Genomic DNA, 23,626 nt, shown 5'->3' on the forward strand with positions numbered 1-23,626 from the left:
TCGTTATGCGAAATACTGACTGGCCAAGGAATATTCCGTCCTATAAGGCAGTGCAGTATCTCCACCTGCTGGTAGATGGACACAACTCACAAGTCTGTGGATTCATCCGCTGCGACTAAAGGAAAGAAAATTATCAGATAAGAGAGAATTTTTTTGTTACCTAGAAAGCAGCTTTTCATATTTAATTCACCTCTTCAATTATGGTTCACCCCAGCTTGATGGAAAAATGTTCCAAGATTTTTTTTTCTTATGCATCAGAAGCAAACTTATATATATATATACACACACACACACGTTATTTATTAAGATTTCTTAACTGGCAGGTATTATCTTTGCATTTATCCGTTTCGTGAAGAGGGAAGGGGCTATTGAAAAGGTTAACAGTAGTAATAGTTTTCTTCAGCACAGGTTCCCTCAGCTTTCTGCTGGGAAATGAATGCTCTATATAATTAAGTTTTAGGAGTCAGCAGGTTAGCATCCCATTATAAAACTATCCAGTTCAGTGACTTATAAAGAGTTAAAGATGTAATGCCTTCCTGAATTCTCAGCAATTGTAGAGCTGAAATTTACTTTTTTTTCCTCCGTATTTAATTGAGGTGATCCAGTGTATTAAATGCTTTGATATGATCAGTACTATTTAGGGTTTCAGATTAGAATAGTATTTCAGAAATTGTGGGCACTTGCCTTGTACTTTGAAATGAACACGTGTGATGGTTGTACACCTTGAATTCTCTCCCTGTTCTTCCTTTGTACTACTACTACTGCGTATCATTTCTAAAGCGCTACTAGACGTACGCAGCGCTGTAAGATATTGAACCACTAAATGACCACTTCTGTTATTACACCTTGCTTTTGTAAGTGTTCTCTTGGTGGGCTGGTTATTTGTTTGATTTCTCTTTCCAATTTTATTTAAAATATGTCTCTTCTGTGCTTCTCTGCTGTTCTTTAGTGGATTCTAAAATACGCATGAAATGAAAAGTGCCATAACTTTACAACCAGAACCCAGTCTAGTTTAATTATATAGTTGAGAACAAAAAAAGACATCCCCCCCCCCCCCCCCAGAACTCTGTTAATGATGGCTTAAGTGTAAACCCAGTTTGGAAGAATCCTGCATCATAGTCCATCAGCTACCTTTAATTCGCTTTTCCTTTTTAGTGAAAGGATAGCAGGTTCAAAAGCGTTATTACACACCCTTGCAAAAAGGCACAGCCAACAGCCTCTGATCCTGTGACTGAAGACTTGGAAAGACAGGACCATAACTAGCAGATTCTTTATAGGTTATGTAAATTTGGGTGCAGATCTCGGATCTGCACATAAATTAGTTAATGTGTTAACCTACAGTCATTAGGATTTACATGTGGATCTGCCAGGCACACTTCAATTTTATAGAGTGTAACTCAAAGGAGGGTATAGCCATGGGAGCGGCATGATAAGGTCAGGGACGTTCCCAGGATGTAGGCGTGATGTTGTCGAACTTCATCTGTGCATGCAACTGCCATTAGTTGGATACCTGAGATAAATAGAGTGTCCCAAACATTAGTATTGCAGCAGGAAACCAACTACAGAATCTGCAGCCATAGTAAATTTTTATAGATACTATTGGAGATTCTACATGGAATGTTGCTACTATTGGAGATTCTACATGGAATGTTGCTATTCCACTAGCAACATTCCATGTAGAAGGCTGTGCAGGCTTCTGTTTCAAATCTTAATGCAACTCACACCATTAGAACATCTCGTTCTTTCTTCATATTGAGGAAAATGGTTGCGGTGCAAATCGTCATTAGATCACCCTGATTTTTTAAGTTTATAGCATATATTTTATGCAATGTTTCATAATTATTCACAAAAAATGTAATGTAGCACAGTATAGCACTTATCTTAATAAGCTGGCGACAGTATTTAGTAGCAGGAGAACCTCCACCGACACGGCCAGGTTTCGTAAAAAAAACTTCCTCAGGGACGAGTTCTCTACAAAAAACAAGAGCATCTCAAATATATTATAACAGAATTATATTGATCCCTCATGTATTACAGATCAAATATCAGACTAATTTCCAAAAAACACTCACCAAAATATGTCTCGTACTCCTGCATAGAAACAAAATGGCTGCGGCGTCTTAGCGCGGTCTCTGGCTATATTAGTTGGATACCAGCATTTGCACCAAGTTTTGGCCAAGATTTGCACTAAGCTAGTATTTTGTAAAGGTTGGGCACCCTTTGCAGAATACTAGTTTAGTGCAGAACTTCCTGGCGCCTAAATTTGGGTGCCATTTACTGAATTCCACCCCCCCCCCCCAAGTGTAAAGGGAGTTGCATTCAGACATACCAAATCATGCACGTTTGGTGTGTGATACATACATTCAGCTCCGTCTCCAGCTGACACGCCAAAGCCCCCCTCCACTCATGCATTCATGGGATGTGGTAGCACTTCTTCCTTCCTGCTCCCTGCAGCAGTGCCCTCCTATCTTCTGGGCTGCCGACAGCATTAGTGTCGGTGAAGTAAGCACACTGCCCTTGGCGGCCCTGGGAGCTTTCACCCTGCAGTGTCCCGTCTGTGCAGGGACAGGAAGTTGTAACAGAGGGAAAATTTCTGAGCTGCCGAAGGCAGTGTGCTTATTTCATTGACACTGTTGGTGGCCCAGGAGGGCAGCGCTGCAGGGAGGAAGAGTGCCGCTGCATCCCACGCGGAGAGGGCGGAGAAGGTGAAATGTTGCATCTGTGGATTGGGAGGGGGGAAATGGAGAAAGAGCCACTACATCATTGTGGGGAGGGGGGAAGGGAAGGCTAGAGATACTGTGCCAGACTCTGGGGATGGGGGAAAGGAAGAAGAGAGAGGCCTAGTGATTAGGGTGGTGGACTTTGGTCCTGGGGAACTGAGGAACTGTTTGATTCCCACTTCAGGCACAGGCAGCTCCTTGTGACTCTGGGCAAGTCACTTAACCCTCCATTGCCCCATGTAAGCCGCATTGAGCCTGCCATGAGTGGGAAAGTGCAGGGTACAAATGTAACAAAAATAAAATAGATACTATTGGAGATTCTACATGGAATATTGCTACTATTGGAGATTCTACATGGAATGTTGCTATTCCACTAGCAACATTCCATGTAGAAGGCTGCGCAGGCTTCTGTTTCTGTGAGTCTGACGTCCTGCACGTACGTGCAGGACGTCAGACTCACAGAAGCAGAAGCCTGCGCGGCCACATTGGTGATCTGCAAGGGCCGACTTCTACATGGAATGTTGCTAGTGGAATAGCAACATTCCATGTAGAATCTCAAATAGTAGCAACAGTGGAGGAGTGGCCTAGTGGTTAGGGTGGTGGACTTTGGTCCTGGGGAACTGAGTTTGATTCCCACTTCAGGCACAGGCAGCGCCTTGTGACTCTGGGCAAGTCACTTAACCCTCCATTGCCCCATGTAATTTGAGCCTGCCATGAGTGGGAAAGCGCAGGGAACAAATGTAACAAAAAAAAAAACCTAAAGTGGGGGGAGGAGGGAAGGCAAGAAGAGAGAAGCCAGACTGCTGGGGGAGGGAGGAAAGGGAAGAAGAGAGAAGCCAGACTGGGGGGGGGGGGGGGGGGGGAGGAAGGGGGTGTGAGCTGCCATACCACCACAGAAGGGGAGAGCTAGAGGATGCAGGACCTGCAGGTAAAGGGAGGGAAATTCAGGAAGAGGGGGGAGGAAGAGAGAGAAGGAAATGAAATATTGGCAGGATCTGTGAGGGAAGAAGGGAAAGAGATAGTGGGACCCGTGAAGTGGGGTCAGGAGCAGGAAAGAGAGGGACCTTTTAGCTAAATTCCTGGCATGAGGAAGGGCAGAGAGAGGGGAGATATGTTGGACACGGGGAGGGATGAGGACAGGTAGGTGGAGGAGGGAAGGAAAATGAAGGGATAGGGCAAGAATACAGACATAGAGACAGAAGTAGGCTTAACAAGGTGGGAGGATAGGAGCAGGGACACAGGAAATACTAAACAGGGAGATAGTGACACAGAGGGAAGATGGATAGTGGACATGGAGAGAGAAGAACTGCCAAATAAACCAAGAGGCCCTGGCGGGAACCAGGTTGTCTACTATCTGAAGTTTACCATTCTATAATGATTACAGGAACATCTTTATGTTTCACCTTAACATGCATTATTTTTGAGAGACTGCACTGAGTGGGGATATAGAAGTCTTATCCTGGCAGGTTCCTGGTGAATGATTACGAGAGGGTAGCTCTGTAAAGAATGTGTAGACAGAATAACTCAGAAACTGCCAGACATTGATTGCTGTAATGTTTGTTATCAGTGCTGTAACGGGACACTGCCTATATCCTGTTGGAAACAGTCATACAGCCAGGCCCTTGCACTACAACATTGGTATGTGTTTGGGTTCCCCCCCCCCCTTATATAGCCTGCTCCACGGGTGACAGTATGGATCCATTCAGTGCAACATCAGGACCTTCCAGAAATACTTCAGGCATATCGCACACGGGATAAGTTAAGCAATAGGCGGCAACCACACACTCTTACCTACTCATATATCCTGTAAGAATGTTGGGCAAGTTCAGCTGCAGACTTACATGGATATCCCCAGCTAGGTGCTAGTTTTTAGCTTATCCAGGTCACTGGTAGCCCTTTGGCCTTCTGTCCTCAGCTTCCTGTGCATCTGCTGGAGGATTTTCTCTTTTGAAAACCACATCCTGATTAGCCCCACCTGACCTCCTTAGGCCTGTCACTGTATGTTACCAGTGTCCTTTTTCTTTAAAGCAATATTATATTTAAAAAATGTGAGCCTCTCTTCCCCACGGAATGTTCTTTTCAAGTCTGGTGGACCATTTTGTTATTTGGTATTACGTTGTCCAGCTTTTCCTTTCTTTAAAGCAGTATCGCCTCTCCTCTAATCCTGTTCTCCTCCCGACTTGCTCTTGTGACGGGTGTTTACCACTAGGCCGCTTCTGAACGCGCAGAGTCCCAGCTCTTACAAGTGGATTATTGTATACCCTAGAGGAAAGGAGGAATAAGGGGGATATTGTAACTGATATTTAAATAGTTAAAAGTTATTAATATGCAAACTAGTCTTTTTCAGAGACCGGGAAGTTGTAGAATTAGAGGTTATGAGTTGAGGTTGCAGGATGGGAGACTTAGGAACAATGTCGGGGAAATACTTTTTCACAGAAAAGGTGGTGTATGCCTGGAATGCCCTCCTGCGAGAGGTTGTGAAAGCAAACAGTGATGAAATTCAAGAATGTGTAGGATAAACACAGAGGAACACTCTATTAAAAAAAAAAGAATGGGATCCAATTAAAGTAAAACTTAAATGACTTCATCAGAGGTTGGAAATAGGACCAGTGCTGGGCAGACTTGTATGGTCTGGGTCTTGTAAATGGCTAAAACAGATCAGGATTGAGGCTGGAGTGGGTTTCAAGAGCAACTGTAATAATTGGGAAGTAGGACTGGTGCCAGGCAGACTTTCTACGGTCTGTGCCTCAAAATTAGCAGGGAGTGTTTAATCATGAAAAAACAGGAACTGTTCAGACTGCAGAGTGCTAGATTCAACTTTGGCCATCTTGATGGGCAGACTTGATGGACTGTGCAGGTCTTTATCTGCTGACACTTACTATATATTATCATGAAAAATTCAGGACAAGCGCGCAGAAGGGGGAATGTGCTTGCATTAATGGTTGATAAATTAGAACTGTAGGAGGGAAATAAATCAGTTTTAAAGATTTCCTAAAGGTGTACATTGTAAAAAAAAAAAAAAAAAATTAGGAAAACTTTAGAGAATTCAAGCTTACAAAGGGAAAGGGGATGGGATTTGATATATTGTTTTTGTGTGGTTACAATTAAAACGGTTTACATATTAAATACGGGTATTTATTTTGTGCCTGAGGCAATGGAGTGTTAAGTGACTTGCCCAGAGTCACAAGGAGCTGCAGTGGGAATTGAACCTGGTCCCCCTAATTCTCAGGCCACTGCGTTCAGGGAAGGTTTTGTATACTGGCAAATTTTTACACACAAAAGGACTAAATTCTATAAATCGCGCTGAAAAATTTAAGTACTGAGTAGTATTCTGTAAAGGATGCGCTCCTTTATAGAATAGCACTAACCACATAAATAGCGACTAACTTAAGGCACTGGCAGTTATGCCTGCTGAAAGCAGATGTAAATGCTGGCACCATAGGAGCCAACTTTTCAAAATGATTGGGGGTGCTGAAAAATTTTTTTTTTTTTTTTTTTTTTACAGGTGGTGCATTCCCCCATCCCCCTCCCTCTCCTCCCTCCCCCTCCTCTGAGTTCCAGGCCCCCCTCCCTCCCTCCCTCCCTCCGAGTTCCGAATTTTAAAAGTTATCTTACATTCGTGGTCCCGGCTGCAGCAGTGAAAGGCGAGCAGGCTCGGCGCTTCAGCCTTCCTTTCTCTGTATCTCTCAGCTCAGGACCAGAGTAGTACCTTGAAACCAGGTCTTGGACACTTTTACAAAGGGAAGGTTTTCCAGATAAGCATGATTTAGTGCTTTGAGCTGACCAAAGTAATTATCAAGGACAGGGAAGCGTGTGGTAGGTTTTCAGTCTTTTTATATATTTAAAACATTTTATATTCTGCTTTCAAATAAAATGCAGTAAGACAACTAACAAAAATAATCCTGTTCAACTCAAAGCATCTTACTTTCAACTGAAAACTCAATACTTAAGTATTGTTGGCATCAAATTCTCGTTGGAATAACTGTCTTTACAGTCTCCTTTTAAACCGTTCTAAATTACGCATTGATCTCGTAACACCAGGCAGTGAATTTCACATTCTCAAACCTGCAACATAGAAAATGGAATTTCTGTATTTCTCTAAATGAATTGTACGATAAGGAGGAGCATCTAATAAATTCACTGATGCAGATCTTAATGACCTCTTGGTTGGTATAAATGTAAACTCAAAACAATCACTGTTGACACTGGTTTTGGCATAGTTTCACACAGAAGATTAGTGAGTAAGCTAGACGCCTGAAAGCAGTGTAAAGAAAAAAAGAAAACCAATGAACAGGGTTAGAAATGTGGTTAAGCAGCAAAACTCAGGGCCCTGCTTATTAAGCCGCACTATAGGCGTTTTAACTTTTTAGTGTGCGCTAAAAATTAGTGCACGCTAATCAGTGCGTTTTTTTTCTAGCAAAAAAGGTGCCGGTACTCAAATGCTAGGCCACCGTTCAGGGGTGGGGTGATCACTGAGGGACCCACCCCACAATAGCCAGGCCCCCTGCAGCCACTCACAGAACCTATGACAAGGCAAAACGGGTGTGTAGAGCCTGAGCTCTTTCATTAAAACTTGGGGTCCATGGGTCAATTTTAGCAGTACTCCCAAGTACCCCCTCAAAAAAAGCCCCGACGCTAATACTAGAGACACCCATATATTGTCTCTAGCATTAGCTCACACTAAAACGTTAGCACGCCTTTAGCGCGGCTTAGTAAACAGGGCCATCAGTGTATAATCGATGGGTTCTATTAGTAATACAGATTTTCTATTCCGTTAATACCTATGCGGTTTAGAGTGCATTGCAAAAAGATATTAACTAGCCATTGCTAGGAATTAACAAATGTACCAAATAGTTCAAATTAAAAATATTAATAAATACTCCATTACATCATAATGAACAATTCAAAGGGACCTTTTACTAAACTGCAGTACCGTTAAAAATCACTACTGCAGGGGACACTCAGATGTCTCACAGTAGTTTGGGGGATCAGTGTGCACTTTCCTCGTGCTAAGAAATAGATTTTATTTTATAGTGCTAGGGCTTGTCTTGGGGGGGGGGGGGGAGGAGAGTAGGTGTGTATTGCGCTAATCAGCGCAGCTACATTGCTGCATGCTAACCGATTAACACGTGGTTAGTGCGTGAGCTCTTCCTGCCTAGAAAATAAGTGTCAGTAAGTGCTCACGCACTAATGAGAGAATTAGCACATGTAGGCACACTCTAGAACTGTGGGTTCTCTTAAAGTACTTAAGTATTGCCATACTGGGAAAGACCAAAGGTCCATCGAGCCCAGCATCCTGTTTCCAACAGTGGCCAATCCAGGTCACAAATACCCAGCAAGATCCCAAAAATGTACAAAACATTTTATACTGCTTATCCCAGAAATAGTGGATTTTCCACAAGTCCATTTAAATAACGGTCTATGGACTTTTCCTTTAGGAAGCCGTCCAAACCTTTTTTTAAACTCCGCTAAGCTAACCGCCTTTACCACATTCTCTGGCAATGAATTCCAGAGTTTAATTACACGTTGAGTGAAGAAAAAGTTTCTCCGATTCGTTTTAAATTTACTACATTGTAGCTTCATCGTATGCCCCCTAGTCCTAGTATTTTTGGAAAGCGTGAACAGACACTTCACATCTACCCGTTCAACTCCACTCATTATTTTTTAGACCTCCATCATATCTCCCCTCAGCCGCCTTTTCTCCAAGCTGAAGAGCCCTAGCTGCTTTAGCCTTTCCTGATAGGGAAGTCGTCCTATCCCTTTTATCATTTTCGTCGCCCTTCTCTGCACACTTAATGTGATATCGAGGAAAAGCCTTGAGAAGCTCCCGGACTTTTACATAGTCACACGGGAGTAGGGCTTCTTCATCATCAGCAAAAACCTCTATGGGGTAGTTTATAACTATTCAGAACAAGGCAATAGCTTAATAGAAGAACTTAGCTTAATGTTAGCTGGTCTCCGTGTTCTTCCTCGGGCCCCGACCGTGATCAACGGTGGCCAGCATTTCTGCCAATCAGCACAGATAATTATCGGTACTAATTAGGATTTACACGCATAGCTTGCAAAGTGTATTCTGTAAAGTGGTGCGTGCGGATTTCAAGGGGTGTGGCCATGGGAGGGGCATGGTGGGTGGTAAGCATTCCTAAAACGTATGTGCAGTGTGTTAGAACATGACCAATCCTCGCCTAAATTAGTCGTGTGCTTTTACACCAGGTTTTAGTTGGCATAAATGGCTGAAACTAAATTTAGTCACAGGAACGGGCGCTAAGTGTATTCTGTAAACTGCGCCTAACTTTAAGAAAGTTTAATAGAATAGCACTAAGCGCAGTTTTTTCCAGCGCTAATTTCTTTTTTAGACACCATACACAGAGTCTGGTCCCATACAAATTTTAAAGATAGTCTGTTGGCTGCTGTCATCTGCCTCGGGTGGCCGCCTCCACTCTCCAGGCTGCATGCTGCTTCTTCGGCACTTTGTCGCGCCTTGTTGGGAGCTGGTCCAGTCACTTTGATACATCTCAACGCCTGGCTTTCCACAGTCCATTTTAGACTCTCTTCCCTTCCCTTCTTCCTCTGTTCCTCTTCCTCGTCTCTTGTCATTGTAATTGTTTTCTCAGTTCATTGTAATCCGCTTTGGGGCTGCTTTCAGTGGCACAAAGCGGGGTATAAATGTTCTAAATAATAATCCGAGATGTTAATGATAACTAGTGTAATCTTTGGAGCCTAGGCTCACTGATCTCATCTCATGGTTTTCAGTATCATCTTTATGCTGATGACACCCAGCTATATCTCTCCAAACCAGACATCACCGTGGAGACCCAGGCCAAGGTATCGGCCTGCTTATCCGACATTGCTGCCTGGATGTCCAACCGCCACCTGAAGCTGAACATGTCCAAAACCGAGCTCCTCGTCTTTCCACCTAAACCCACTTCTCCTCTTCCTTCATTCTCTATCTCAGTTGATAACACCCTCATCCTCCCCGTCCCATCTGCCCGCAACCTTGGAGTCATCTTCAACTCCTCCCTCTCCTTCTCCGCGCATATCCAACAGACTGCCAAGGCCTGTCGCTTCTTCCTCTTCAACATCAGCAAAATTCGCCCCTTCCTCTCTGAGCACACCACACGAACTCTCGTCCACGCTCTCATTACCTCTCGCCTTGACTACTGCAACTTACTCCTCACCGGCCTCCCACTTAGCCATCTTTCCCCCCTTCAATCCATTCAGAATGCTGCCGCACGTCTTATATTCCGCCAGAACCGATACACTCATATCACCCCTCTCCTCAAGTCACTTCACTGGCTTCCGATCAGATACCGCATACAATTCAAGCTTCTCCTCCTTACCTACAAATGCACCCGGTCTGCGGCTCCTCACTACCTCTCGACCCTCATCTCCCCCTATGTTCCCGCCCGTAACCTCCGCTCTCATAACAAATCCCTCCTTTCAGTACCCTTCTCCACCACTGCCAACTCCAGGCTCCGCTCATTCTGCCTTGCCTCACCCTATGCCTGGAACAATCTTCCTCAACCCATACGCCAAGCCCCCTCCCTACCCATCTTCAAATCTCTGCTTAAAACTCACCTCTTCAATGCTGCTTTCGGTACCTAACCTTTCGAGAAATATAGTATGCCTTATCAGATTGACTCTACACTTGTCTTTTAGATTGTACACTTGTCTTTAGATTGTACACCTGTCTTTTAGATTGTAAGCTCCTTGAGCAGGGACTGTCCTTCCATGTTAAATTGTACAGCGCTGCCTAACCCTAGTAGCGCTTTAGAAATGTTTAGTAGTAGTAGTAGCCTACTCTAGCAAATGCTGTGTTTTGGAAAGTTTGAAGTTTTAACGAGTTTTTGTGCGTATCCTGCATATGTACTAATGCAATGATTAATTTGTGTAAGAACATATGCTTGAACTATAATTTTAAAATGATCATAAGAAAAATAACTTCTAATCCACCTCTTTAATCTGATGAAAAGAAATCCAGTAACAAAGGAGCCACTTATTCTTGTTACCTTGCCAATACACTAAAACACGTGAGTGAGTCATCGTGCCATACTTGCACAATGCTGAGAACATAAACCTTCAAAAGAGCTGATACAAACTAAAGCCCAGCACATACATCCCACATAATGAGGATGTCCACACAAGAAAACTTGAGTTGGCTTTTATCCTTCCTTCTGTAAAATCCTCTCCTTGGGTTATCTGCCATTCGCTGCGTTTAATGGAATCTCAGGTGTTGGTCTAACCCTAGTCCAAACAAAAAAAACAGCACCACAGGCCTTTAAAAATGGAACACAGTTCTTTAATGAATGAGCCTTGACAAAAAGACCCGACACGGGCCGTGTTTCGGTAACTAGCACCTGCGTATTTTTGTATTCTATGTAGACCCCTGACGCAGGGGCCCGTGTCGGGTCTTTTTGTCAAGGCTCATTCATTAAAGAACTGTGTTCCATTTTTAAAGGCCCGTGGTGCTGTTTTTTTTGTTTGGACTTTAGTTTGGACTTCGTTCCCTCTCTTTTGTTAGGTCTAACCCTAGTCAAAATAGTTCTGTGGGAACTGTAAACTATTTTCAGAGGCAACAGATAACATAAAAGCAAAAACATCTCTGAATAAACTTGACAGAAGTAATTCCCTTTCCTTTGGCTACCAAAAATTGGAGCTTGTAATAGGGGTTTCTTTCCAGCGAGCATATCTTTCAGTGGCTTTGCCATGCATATTGCATATACTAGATTTCCACAGAGCTGATGAATGGTCTCTCTCTCTCTTCTATTTTTTTTTTTTTAAACTGTAATCTTTATTAGCACAGAAATAAAACAAAAATAACAGTACTTCAAAACCTCTCTACATCAATTACTAAAAAAAAACCTAACCAGCGAGCATAAACCAGGCTTCAATGAATAGCTTATCTGAAGCCGTGGATAATCGCTTAAAATACGAGTGACTACAGAAAGCAAAGCACTTCTTATAAAAAGGAAAAGATCCATCCCTTCACCTACCCAATGCATATTAGAAAGTTACAGTTAAATTGGAGTTCAGAATTAGCAGTAGCAGAGAAAACCCCAACAGTGATGACAAACCACCAAATTTCAACTATCACTTCCTGCCCATGAATGGGTCTCATTTAACAAAACAGTTCTCATCCTAATCCAATATTCCAGGTTATTAGACATTCTGTTGTTACATATGCTGTGTTGGTCACAATTGTTCTATGCTACCTTTCGTAAAAATGTGTTTTATGGTTGCAAAAAAGCATCATTAGTTGAACTATCATACAATTTAAAACTGGAATTTTGTTTCTTGAAAATATGGGGCCTAGCGCTCATTCTCAGTTGCTTATTTCAGCAAATTGCGTTAAAGTGAGGTTATTGGAGAAGATTATATTTATGATATTAAGGTGTAGGCAGCTAGCATTCTGTCAAGTGTTCATTACATAAGTGGGCAAAAATCACCTGAGAAGTAAATTGGACTGGAAAAAAAGGGCTTAGGAAAAGCAGTGAAATGCATTACATCTGTAAAATGAAAAGAAATGTCTAGTGTACAAAGCTGTCTAGTATATTAACAAGATCTGTAGCAATCTGCTTCCTAAGGAGTTGAATTATCTGCTGGATTGCCTCTTATCCCAGTTTGGGTAACTACATATATTTTATTTTTATTTTTGTTACATTTGTACCCCGCGCTTTCCCACTTCATGGCAGGCTCAATGTGGCTTACATGGAGCAATGGAAGGTTAAGTGTCTTGCCCAGAGTCGCAAGGAGCTGCCTGTGCCTGGAGTGGGAATCAAACTCAGTTCTTCAGTTCCCCAGGACCAAAGCCCACCAACCTAACCACTAGGCCACTCCTCCACTCCATATATAGAGAATGGTACTCGTGTTTTTATCCGTTTTCTGTGTATACGTCCCATGGTCTCATGGGCTGTATAAAATCCAATGGTGAGTCACAGGTTGCCCACCTCTGGGCTAGTGACTGAATCAACCAGCAGTGCTAATGCGTTGTTATGCCCAGCTCACAAAGCTGAAGTTCTTTAAGTGCAGTTGCTGAGTCTTTAGCAGATAGCTTTAAGAATCAAATATACAGTGGTGGAAATAAGTATTTGATCCCTTGCTGATTTTGTAAGTTTGCCCACTGACAAAGACATGAGCAGCCCATAATTGAAGGGTAGGTTATTGGTAACAGTGAGAGATAGCACATCACAAATTAAATCCGGAAAATCACATTGTGGAAAGTATATGAATTTATTTGCATTCTGCAGAGGGAAATAAGTATTTAATCCCTCTGGCAAACAAGACCTAATACTTGGTGGCAAAACCCTTGTTGGCAAGCACAGCGGTCAGACGTCTTCTGTAGTTGATGATGAGGTTTGCACACATGTCAGGAGGAATTTTGGTCCACTCCTCTTTGCAGATCATCTCTAAATCATTAAGAGTTCTGGGCTGTCGCTTGGCAACTCGCAGCTTCAGCTCCCTCCATAAGTTTTCAATGGGATTAAGGTCTGGTGACTGGCTAGGCCACTCCATGACCCTAATGTGCTTCTTCCTGAGCCACTCCTTTGTTGCCTTGGCTGTATGTTTTGGGTCATTGTCGTGCTGGAAGACCCAGCCACGACCCATTTTTAAGGCCCTGGCGGAGGGAAGGAGGTTGTCACTCAGAATTGTACGGTACATGGCCCCATCCATTCTCCCATTGATGCGGTGAAGTAGTCCTGTGCCCTTAGCAGAGAAACACCCCCAAATCATAACATTTCCACCTCCATGCTTGACAGTGGGGACGGTGTTCTTTGGGTCATAGGCAGCATTTCTCTTCCTCCAAACACGGCGAGTTGAGTTCATGCCAAAGAGCTCAATTTTTGTCTCATCTGACCACAGCACCTTCTCCCAATCACTCTCGGCATCATCCAGGTGTTCACTGGCAAACTTCAGACGGGCCGTCACATGTGCCTTCCGGAGCAGGGGGACCTTGCGGGCACTGCAGGATTGCAATCCGTTATGTCGTATGTGTTACCAATGGTTTTCGTGGTGACAGTGGTCCCAGCTGCCTTGAGATCATTGACAAGTTCCCCCCTTGTAGTTGTAGGCTGATTTCTAACCTTCCTCATGATCAAGGATACCCCACGAGGTGAGATTTTGCGTGGAGCCCCAGATCTTTGTCGATTGACAGTCATTTGTACTTCTTCCATTTTCTTACTATGGCACCAACAGTTGTCTCCTTCTCGCCCAGCGTCTTACTGATGGTTTTGTAGCCCATTCCAGCCTTGTGCAGGTGTATGATCTTGTCCCTGACATCCTTAGACAGCTCCTTGCTCTTGGCCATTTTGTAGAGGTTAGAGTCTGACTGATTCACTGAGTCTGTGGACAGGTGTCTTTCATACAGGTGACCATTGCCGACAGCTGTCTGTCATGCAGGTAACGAGTTGATTTGGAGCATCTACCTGGTCTGTAGGGGCCAGATCTCTTACTGGTTGGTGGGGGATCAAATACTTATTCCCTCTGCAGAATGCAAATAAATTCATATACTTTCCACAATGTGATTTTCCGGATTTAATTTGTGATGTGCTATCTCTCACTGTTACCAATAACCTACCCTTCAATTATGGGCTGCTCATGTCTTTGTCAGTGGGCAAACTTACAAAATCAGCAAGGGATCAAATACTTATTTCCACCACTGTACATCTTTAAATTTGCTAAGTAGTTTTAAAGCTATACAGACTGTGTATGAGCAGCAGAATTCAAAGTAATTAAGTACAACAAACATCCTTTTTTGTGTATTGGTAACTGTTCCCAATGCTTGATTTCTTGCAGTGAATACCTACCTCTTCATGGTACAAGCCCAAGGCATCATGATCCGGGAGAACATGAGAACAATAGGAGCACAGATGTTCGAACAAGTGGTCCGGAGCGCCTATGCCAGGCGGAACAGCAGCATGAATGACACAGGTATGTTTGAAATAATGTAGCCACTTTGAGTGGTTTTACCCGTCTGCATCCCAATCTCTAATCCCTTAGTCCTAACAGTGTGGAAGGTAGAACAAACCCTAGGTTTACCAATGCCTAGTCAAGGTATCTATGTGGCAGCAAAGAAACCTATGTATTTAGATGGAAAAGGTGTACCGTCTGATGTTAAACCCTTCTCCGTGTCCTCCAGACTCCATACTCTAATACCTCTGTTGCAGGGGTTCTTAATCAGTAGTGCCTGTACCCCTAAGGAGTGGAGGAAGAGGCCAAATGGGGTGTGAAGGAGGGTCTTGAAATCTGAGGCATTTTATTAATAGAAATCAAACAAAATAAAACATGGAAAAGAAAATAAGATGATACCTTTTTTATTGGACATAACTTAATACATTTCTTGATTAGCTTTCGAAGGTTGCCCTTCTTCGTCAGATCGGAAATAAGCAAATGTGGTAGCAGATAGTATATATAAGAGAAACATCAAAGCATTACTTTGACAGTCTGACAGAGTGGGAGGGTGGGGGTATGCATGGGGACATCAAAGCATTTCATTGATATTCTAACAGGATGGGTGTTGGTAGGCATTTTATTGAAACTTTCTAGACAGAATGAAGGCAGTTAGTAGGACAGATATTGCAAATTGCGTTCCTTTCCTGCGTCTTATTTGAATGTGTAAACCTTGCTATGTTGTCACGATTGGCGGGATGGCAAGTCAAATAAACCGTAAACATTAGTAGCTGTCAATAGTCACTAGTGGACATGTGGTTTAGGAAGGGGGTTTAAGGGTTTCATTGATCAGTTAAAAGGGTCTGGGAACCGAAAAAGAGTAAGAACGCCCGCTCTATTGTCTTGGACTGCAAATCATCCTCCATTAGGGTCAGGGTAGTAATATTTGATATACTGCCTTTCAGTGGTACAATCAAAGTGGCGGAGTGGTTAGGGTGGTGGACTTTGGTCCTGGGGAACTGAGGAAGTGAGTTTGATTCCCACTTCAGGCACAGGCAGCTCCTTGTGACCCTGGGCAAGTCACTTAACCCTCCATTGCCCCACGTAAGCCGCATTGAGCCTGCCATGAGTGGGAAAGCGCAGGGTACAAATGTAGCAAAAATAAAATAGATACTATTGGAGATTCTACATGGAATGTTGCTATTCCACATGTAGAAGGCTGCGCAGGCTTCTGTTTCTGTGAGTCTGACGTCCTGCACATATGTGCAGGACGTCAGACTCACAGAAGCAGAAGCCTGCGCGGCCACATTGGTGATCTGCAAGGGCCGACTTCTACATGGAATGTGGCTAGTGGAATAGCAACATTCCATGTAGAATCTCAAATAGTAGCAACAGTGGAGGAGTGGCCTAGTGGTTAGGGTGGTGAACTTTGGTCCTGGGGAACTGAGGAACTGAGTTCAATTCCCACTTCAGGCACAGGCGGCTCCATGTGATTCTGGGCAAGTCACTTAACCCTCCATTGCCCCATGTAAGCCGCATTGAGCCTGCCATGAGTGGGAAAGCGCGGGGTACAAATGTAAAATAAAAAAAATTACATTTACTGTATGCAGATTCTTTCTGTCCCTAGTGGGCTCACAGTCTTAAGTATTATACTTGGGGCAATGAGGGGTTAAGTTACTTGCCCAGAGTCACAAGGAGCTGCAGTGGGAATTAAACCCAGATCCCCAGGTTCTGAGCCCACTGCATTAACCACAAGGCTACTCCTCTCAGCGCCCTCTGTTTACCCTGTTCCCATAGACTTACATATTCCACAGATTTAATCATTTCCAGACTCATGAAAGGGCTTTGTTAAATCACTAATACAGAAGCCTCTTGTGCCACGGGACTTCAACATTATCCTTGTATGTCTCATGAACCTGCTGTCTGAGCCTGTGGAATCCACACTTGGAAGGTGTGCTTTTCACTCGGTCACATGGGGTGGAAGAATCAATGAAATTCAAGCATCAGTCAACTGTGAACCATACACGTTTCATCATAACAGAGCACGTCTATTATTTATCCTTTCACTCTCTTCCCATGTGTGAGGAACTAGCGCTTCCTGCTTTTTATCCTAAACCTGGGCAAGTATCCATGCAGTAAGTATGGACTAGACTAAGACACTCACGTACTCTTAGAGTGGAATCTGTCAGTCTATGCAGTTAAGTCTCCCAACAGATTGGCATTCCAATGACTGAATGGACTGTAGCCAACTGGCTAGCATCCTGGATCATTTCTGCCTCAAACTATAGCTAGTGAAGTTAAACCTCACAGCTGTTACTGTAGCTGTCTTGGAGTCTGTTGTGCAGAGCAGTTATGTGGTCTTTGCGTCATGCTTTCACTTTTCACTACCATTTGGACCAGCCTTCAGTTAGGGACAGGTGCTTTTGGTTGAACTGTACTGTGCAGCTTGTCTTTGCAACTTCAGCGAGTCTGAACAAGCTGCTTGCAGGCAATGGACAAACTAGCTATACCAGTGAGCATCCCTGAGCTTGGGAGTTGCTCATTTGTGTGTCTGACTCAATTTTGCGTGTGAATGGAAAAAGTATTTCTTTCCTGCAAGTGTGTGTCTGAAGCTCAGCCTGAGAAGCCCCCTTCACATGGGAGAGCTGTTCTGTCTTTGACAACACAGGATGGTGTCACCCACTCGTGTGCCCAATCAATCTTGCTGTCTATGGAAAGCATCTGTTACAGGTGAAAGGCATTGCTCTTACCATTGGAGTTTAGGTTTTAACCATGGTCCCTCCATGCAGGTCACCCTGGCCCTCTTGGAGCTCGATGCTGTTGTATTTCTGCTTTTGAGGGTTGTAACAGCTACCTTGGTGCTTTTTAGGAAGCCTGATGTGGAGTGGAGGAGGAGCCTAGTAGTTAGTGCAGCAGACTTTGATCCTGGAGAACTGGGTTTGATTCCCACTCCAGCTCCTTGTGACTCTGGGCAAGTCACTTGACCCTCCATTGCCCCTGCTACAAAATAAGTACCTGAATATACGTAAACCGCTTTGAATGTGGTTGCAAAAACCTCAGAAAGGCGGTATATCAAGTCCCATTTCCCTTTCCCTATTTGAGATTCTACGTGGAATGTTGCTACTATTTGAGATTCTATGTGGAATATTGCTATTCCACTAGCAACATTCCATGTAGAAGCCTGCCCTTGCAGATCAGCAACGCGGCCACGCAGGCTTCTGTTTCTGTGAGTCTGACGTCCTGCATGTACATGGAATGTTGCTAGTGGAGGAGCAGCCTAGTGGTTAGTGCAGTGGACTCTGATTCTGGGGAACTGGGTTCGATTCCCACTCCAGCTCCTTGTGACTCTGGGCAAGTCACTTAACCCTCCATTGCCCCTGGTACAAAATAAGTACCTGAATATACATAAACCGCTTTGAATGTAGTTGCAAAAACCTCAGAAAGGTGGTATATCAAGTCCCATTTCCCTTTCCCTATTTGAGATTCTACATGGAATGTTGCTATTCCACTAGCAAAATTCCATGTAGAAGCCTGCCCTTGCAGATCAGCAACGCGGCCGCGCAGGCTTCTGTGAGTCTGACGTCCTGCACGTATGTGCAGGACGTCAGACTCACAGAAACAGAAGCCTGCGCGGCCGCATTGCTGATCTGCAAGGGCAGGCTTCTACATGGAATATTGCTAGTGGAGGAGTAGCCTAGTGGTTAGTGCAGCGGACTCTGATTCTGGGGAACAGGGTTCGATTCCCACTCCAGCTCTTTGTGACTCTGGGCAAGTCACTTAACCCTCCATTGCCCCAGGTACAAATGAGTTGCAAAAACCAGAGAAAGGTGGTATATCAAGTCCCATTCCCTCTTGTACTACTGCTGTTGAGGGTTGTAACACTGTCCGTTCCAGCTACTTCAGTGCTTTCTTGGAAGCCCGATCCAATCAAACCAGGAGCTACTGCTTATCCCTGGGGGTTGTTTACATGATATTTTGCTATTTCTTGGTGTTCTACTTGCGACCTGGATTGGCTTCTGTCAGAAACAGGATACTGGGCAAGATGGACCTTTGGTCTGACCCAGTAGGGCAGCTCTTATGTTCACTGCTGTTTTAGAGCACTTCTCAAGCCTCAGACTTGGGAAATTGAATATGAAAATATGTCCTTATTTAGCTTAGCTTCTATTTTTATGCTTTCTTTTATATAAACAGAAATTGGTTGTGTTTAGATTGCTGGAATTATTCCATGGCGATTAAGTAGAGCTCTCTTGTAAGGCGCCGTAGTGATTGCTTAAAAGTCCCATAACTTAGATTTCAAAAGCTGGGATAAACTGGCGGCAGGTTTCACTTACCATCGCAATACAGAGGAGTTTCCATGCCAACCTAACGTCTGGATACATCAGTGCATGTCTTCCAAATGCTCAAATATTTGCACAGTTGCAAAACTAAAAGAGATGCAGTCTGCAGTGTAGTTTGAGTGGTTTGAGTATCTCCAGTCTAATAGTGTGGCTTTACCCTTATACAAGGGCATTTTAAAGTAAATAATTTGTGGTCATCACTCCCTTTAGTCTTGTGATCTGAAGCACCGGTTTGAGGTCTTGATGCTTCCTCCACCCACTTTCCCAGAAATTACAGCGTAGCATCCCCCTACCATAAGAACATAAGAGTAGGCCATACTGGGTCAGACCAATGGTCCATCTAGCCCAGTATCCTGTTTTCGAAACAGTGGCCAGGACAGGTCACAAGTACCTGGCAGAAACCCAAATCATGGCAACATTCCATATAGAACCCCAAAGAATGGCAAGATTCTGGAATCCTAAAGAGTAACAAGATTCCATGCACAATCTCAAAGAGTAGCAACATTCCTTGTAGAACCCCAAAGAACAGGAAAATTCTGGAATCCTAAAGAGTAACAAGATTCCATGCACAATCTCAAAGAGTAGCAACATTCCTTGTAGAACCCCAAAGAACAGGAAAATTCTGGAATCCTAAAGAGTAACAAGATTCCATGCACAATCTCAAAGAGTAGCAACATTCCTTGTAGAACCCCAAAGAACAGGAAAATTCTGGAATCCTAAAGAGTAACAAGATTCCATGCACAATCTCAAAGAGTAGCAACATTCCATACTACAAATCCCAGGGCAAGCACTTGCTTCCCATGTCTGTCTCAATAGCAGACTATGGACTTTTTCTCCGGGAATTTGTCCAAACCTTTTTTTAAACCCAGATGCGCTAACCAAAGTTAGTTAAGGGCAGCTTAATGCATGCACTTGGGGTGGGGGGAAAGCAAGCCCATGAATTACTGAGATAATTTTTAAGAGCCCTTTTCTCGCTCTGAAGCTCTATAGTGGTGCATTCTAGTGCTATTCGCTCTCTGAGTATTCCAGTCGCGCAGACTGAGCTGCTGAGACTGAAGTGCTTTTTGAAAATTGTACTTTACCTATAGGACTGGAATTATCATCTCTCTTTGAGAGATGCTGAAGACAGTCTGTCAGTTTTTTGTGGTTCTCTTAGTAGAACACCAAAACTTTTCAGAATCAGAACTCCTAAGCAGCTGCCACTGCCTACTGTGTGATATCTTGCTGGCATGATATTCTGGGATGCTCAATTATTCACTTGAGTACACTGGGTTACTTCTATGCAAAAACCTAGTTAACTGTTTTACAGTGAGAATTCTAGGTTGGTGATGCTCACTTTCTAGTGAACAGTGCTTCAACAAGTGGTGGTTTTCTGATTACTGCTTTGCTTTGTGTATTCTGACTTTTGCACTGTAGATACATCACACACAGCATCGGTGAAACTTTTCGTCCTTCAAACAATACATGTTTCACCGGAGTTTACTATGAATTTGTACAGTGGCTTCTGTCACATGCCTTTTGTGTCCCTTAATGCATCGATTTATGGTGGTCTTTGGTTTCAATAAAGAGGCAAATATTGTTTGCTTGCCACAATCTTCACTTAGGCTTCCAAATATGGTTCATCTCCTGAAATCAAAGGCTTGACTCAGTCCCACCCCAGAGAGTACTCTTAGTTTCATAATCTACTGACTCTGCAATGTGTTATCTCTGGTTTTATTTACGTGGCAACAGCTGTGAAGCTCAGAGATATAAACTGTAATCTGGCCTGGCGACCGCAGGCTTGGTTCAGTCAAAAATTACTACTACTACTACTATTTAGCATTTCTATAGCACTACAAGGCGTACGTAGCGCTGCACAAACATAGAAGAAAGACAGTCCCTGCTCAAAGAGCTTACAATCTAGTAGACAAAAAATAAATAAAGTAAGCAAATCAAATCAATTAATGTGAACGGGAAGGAAGAGAGGAGGGTAGGTGGAGTCGAGTGGGTACAAGTGGTTACGAGTCAAAAGCAATGTTAAAGAGGTGGGCTTTCAGTCTAGATTTAAAGGTGGCCAAGGATGGGGCAAGACGTAGGGGCTCAGGAAGTTTATTCCAGGCGTAGAGTGCAGCGAGACAGAAGGCGCGAAGTCTGGAGTTGGCAGTAGTGGAGAAGAACAGATAAGAAGGATTTATCCATGGAGCGGAGTACACGGGAAGGGGTGTAGGGAAGGACGAGTGTGGAGAGATACTGGGGAGCAGCAGAGTGAGTACATTTATAGGTTAGTAGAAGAAGTTTGAACAGGATGCGAAAACGGATAGGGAGCCAGTGAAGGGTCTTGAGGAGAGGGGTGTAGGCAGTAGGATATTTCCTTTGCATACAAAAATTTAAAATGTAAGTTTAAAAATGTGTGAGAAGGTTTTTCATCTGTGTTGTGGTGGCTTCATGTGAAATTGTGACTAATAAAAACGGGGTAACTGCGGACTCTTTCAACCCATTAATAAAAAAGCTGGTGGCTAATGGTTCTTTATGCCCTGCCCCCCCCCCCCCCCCCCTTATCACACTTGGCAGCACATCTTTTACTGTTAAGTGCACGTTTGCAGACACTTGCACACTCCTGCTTTTTTAGAGTGGAGATGGTCTGCCTTCCACAAAGTGTAATTTGCTAAACGTTTGTCATTGATCTGGAACTCCTTTCTTTCTTATTACATATAAAGAGCGGACTGTGTTTATCAAATATACCTTTATTAAAATAAATACAGACTGTCTAAGAAATAAAATATGGAAGTACCTGTAAGTCTATCAATTTTTGATATACCACCTTCTATTGAAGCACAAATCAAAGCGGTTTACATATGTAACTATTCAGGTACTTGCACTGTCCCAGATGGGCTCACTTGTAAGGACCCCTTTTACTAAGCCACGGAAGCGTCTACGCGCACAGGTCATTATTGCACAAATTCTTTACCGCTAGGTCTAAGGCTGGCGGTAAGGTCAGAGATCCAAAATGGACGCGCAGCAATTTTGATTTTGCTGCACGTCCATTTTCGGGGGGGGGGGGGGAGGGGGGTTTTTTTTACAGGCGCGCTGAAAAAATAATTCTATGTGTGCCCAAAACCCGCGCCTACACTACTGCAAGCCATTGTTTACCGTGGCTTACTAAAAGGACCCCTAAGTATATTGTACCTGGGGCAATGGAGGGCTAAGTTTGTCTCAGGCTGGGTGCTGCAGTGATTATAGGAATCTTTGCTCTGCTTTACAGATTTATTACATTTAAGAAGTACTAAAGCAATAAGACTTTAATAGCTTCAGTGGATTTTCTTTGTTAACTTTTTCCTAGATTTTCTCGTTGATCTGAACCACAATGAAACCTTCCTTCAAACTACAACTTTTCTTCCTGAAGATTTTACCTACCTTCCAAATCGCACCTGTCCTGAAAGATTTCCTTCTATGAGTAAGTAATGCTTAGATTGAGCTTGGGTAAAAGTCTGAACTTGAAACAAGTCTGTACAAGTTGACTGGCAAGAGCCACTCAAGCTTGTTATAGCTTGTGACATTTGTCATTCACTGCCACAGGAGTCTTTGGGATTTAGATTTTCAATATTCAGGGAGTGGCTTGGGTTACTTTGATACTTTCAGCTATAGGTATGTTGAATCTAGCTGTTGAATACAGGTTGTTTTGTGCCTTATGTTTTTTTAATCGTTCTGGATCTGCTTCTGTTGTTCACGCTTTTTTCCATGAAATGTTAGTAGAAGAATGGAAATTTTCTTACAATACATTCATTTTGTTATATTTGTTTTGTTTTTTGTTTTTTTTGGTCTTATTTGAGTATGTTGCATCAGCAGAATGATGTAGTGGTGTCTATATATGTGACATTTAACACAATACACCCACCTATGATTTATGAATTTATTACAAATGACTATTTAGTGTTGTGTATTTCCATAAAAAGAAAAAGAAAAAAAAAAACCCACTCAGCCCCACAAGAGCGCCCAATCCACAGTCCCAAGGAGCATGAAATCCCAAGTTTTAAAAGGAAAAAAAAAATCTGAATCGTGAACAGCCAGCCCTGAAAGAGAATTGAAAAAGGTACATAAGAAAAACCATTGGCCCCATGGTACTATGACAGAGATGACTGTCAGCCTCTCACAAAGTTGGGAGCCCAGAGGATGTCAAATAGTTGAAGCTACAAAGTATTAAGTTTAAAATGAAGCTGAGAAACATTTTCTTCACTCAAAAGTGTAATTAAACTCTGGCATTCATTGCCAGAGAATGTGGTAAAGGCAGTTAGCTTAGCAGGGTTTAAAAAACGTCTGGGCAGCTTCCTAAAGTAAAAGTCCGTAGACCATTATTAAATTGACTCGGGAAAATCCACTGCTTATTTTTGGCAAAAGCAGCATAAAATGTATTGAACTTTTTTGGGATCTTGCCAGGTATTTGTGACCTGGCTTGGCCACTGTTGGAAACAGGATAGGGGCTAGATGGACCTTTGGTCTGTCCCAGTGTGGCAATACTCATGTACTTATGTTCTTGTCACTCAAGTGATTTTCTGTAGCAGGAATATTGTCCGGCTTTCTGCATCCAACGTCAGGCTTCAGAAACCTGGTGCTCAAAAAATAGTGTTGAAGTAGAATTATTGGGATACCTTTTCCAGGATGTTAGGAGTGCAAAGTGCTGAGAGCTGAAAATGGGAGTGCTTCAGC

General features: G+C 43.3%; 1 protein-coding gene across 1 annotated transcript in view; it reads left to right on the plus strand.

Moving 5' to 3' along the window:
- The window catches only part of B4GALT5 (beta-1,4-galactosyltransferase 5), a 129,139-nt gene that overhangs the window by 63,055 nt on the left and 42,458 nt on the right, over positions 1-23,626 (plus strand). Inside the window, exons 2-3 of the mRNA XM_030212757.1 lie at positions 14,514-14,648; positions 22,263-22,376. Of these exons, the coding sequence (XP_030068617.1) occupies positions 14,514-14,648; positions 22,263-22,376 (249 nt within the window). The remainder of the gene's footprint in view (positions 1-14,513; positions 14,649-22,262; positions 22,377-23,626) is intronic.

Source organism: Microcaecilia unicolor, chromosome 8 (assembly GCF_901765095.1).
Source record: "Microcaecilia unicolor chromosome 8, aMicUni1.1, whole genome shotgun sequence".
In the NCBI taxonomy this organism is placed as follows: Eukaryota; Metazoa; Chordata; class Amphibia; order Gymnophiona; family Siphonopidae; genus Microcaecilia; species Microcaecilia unicolor.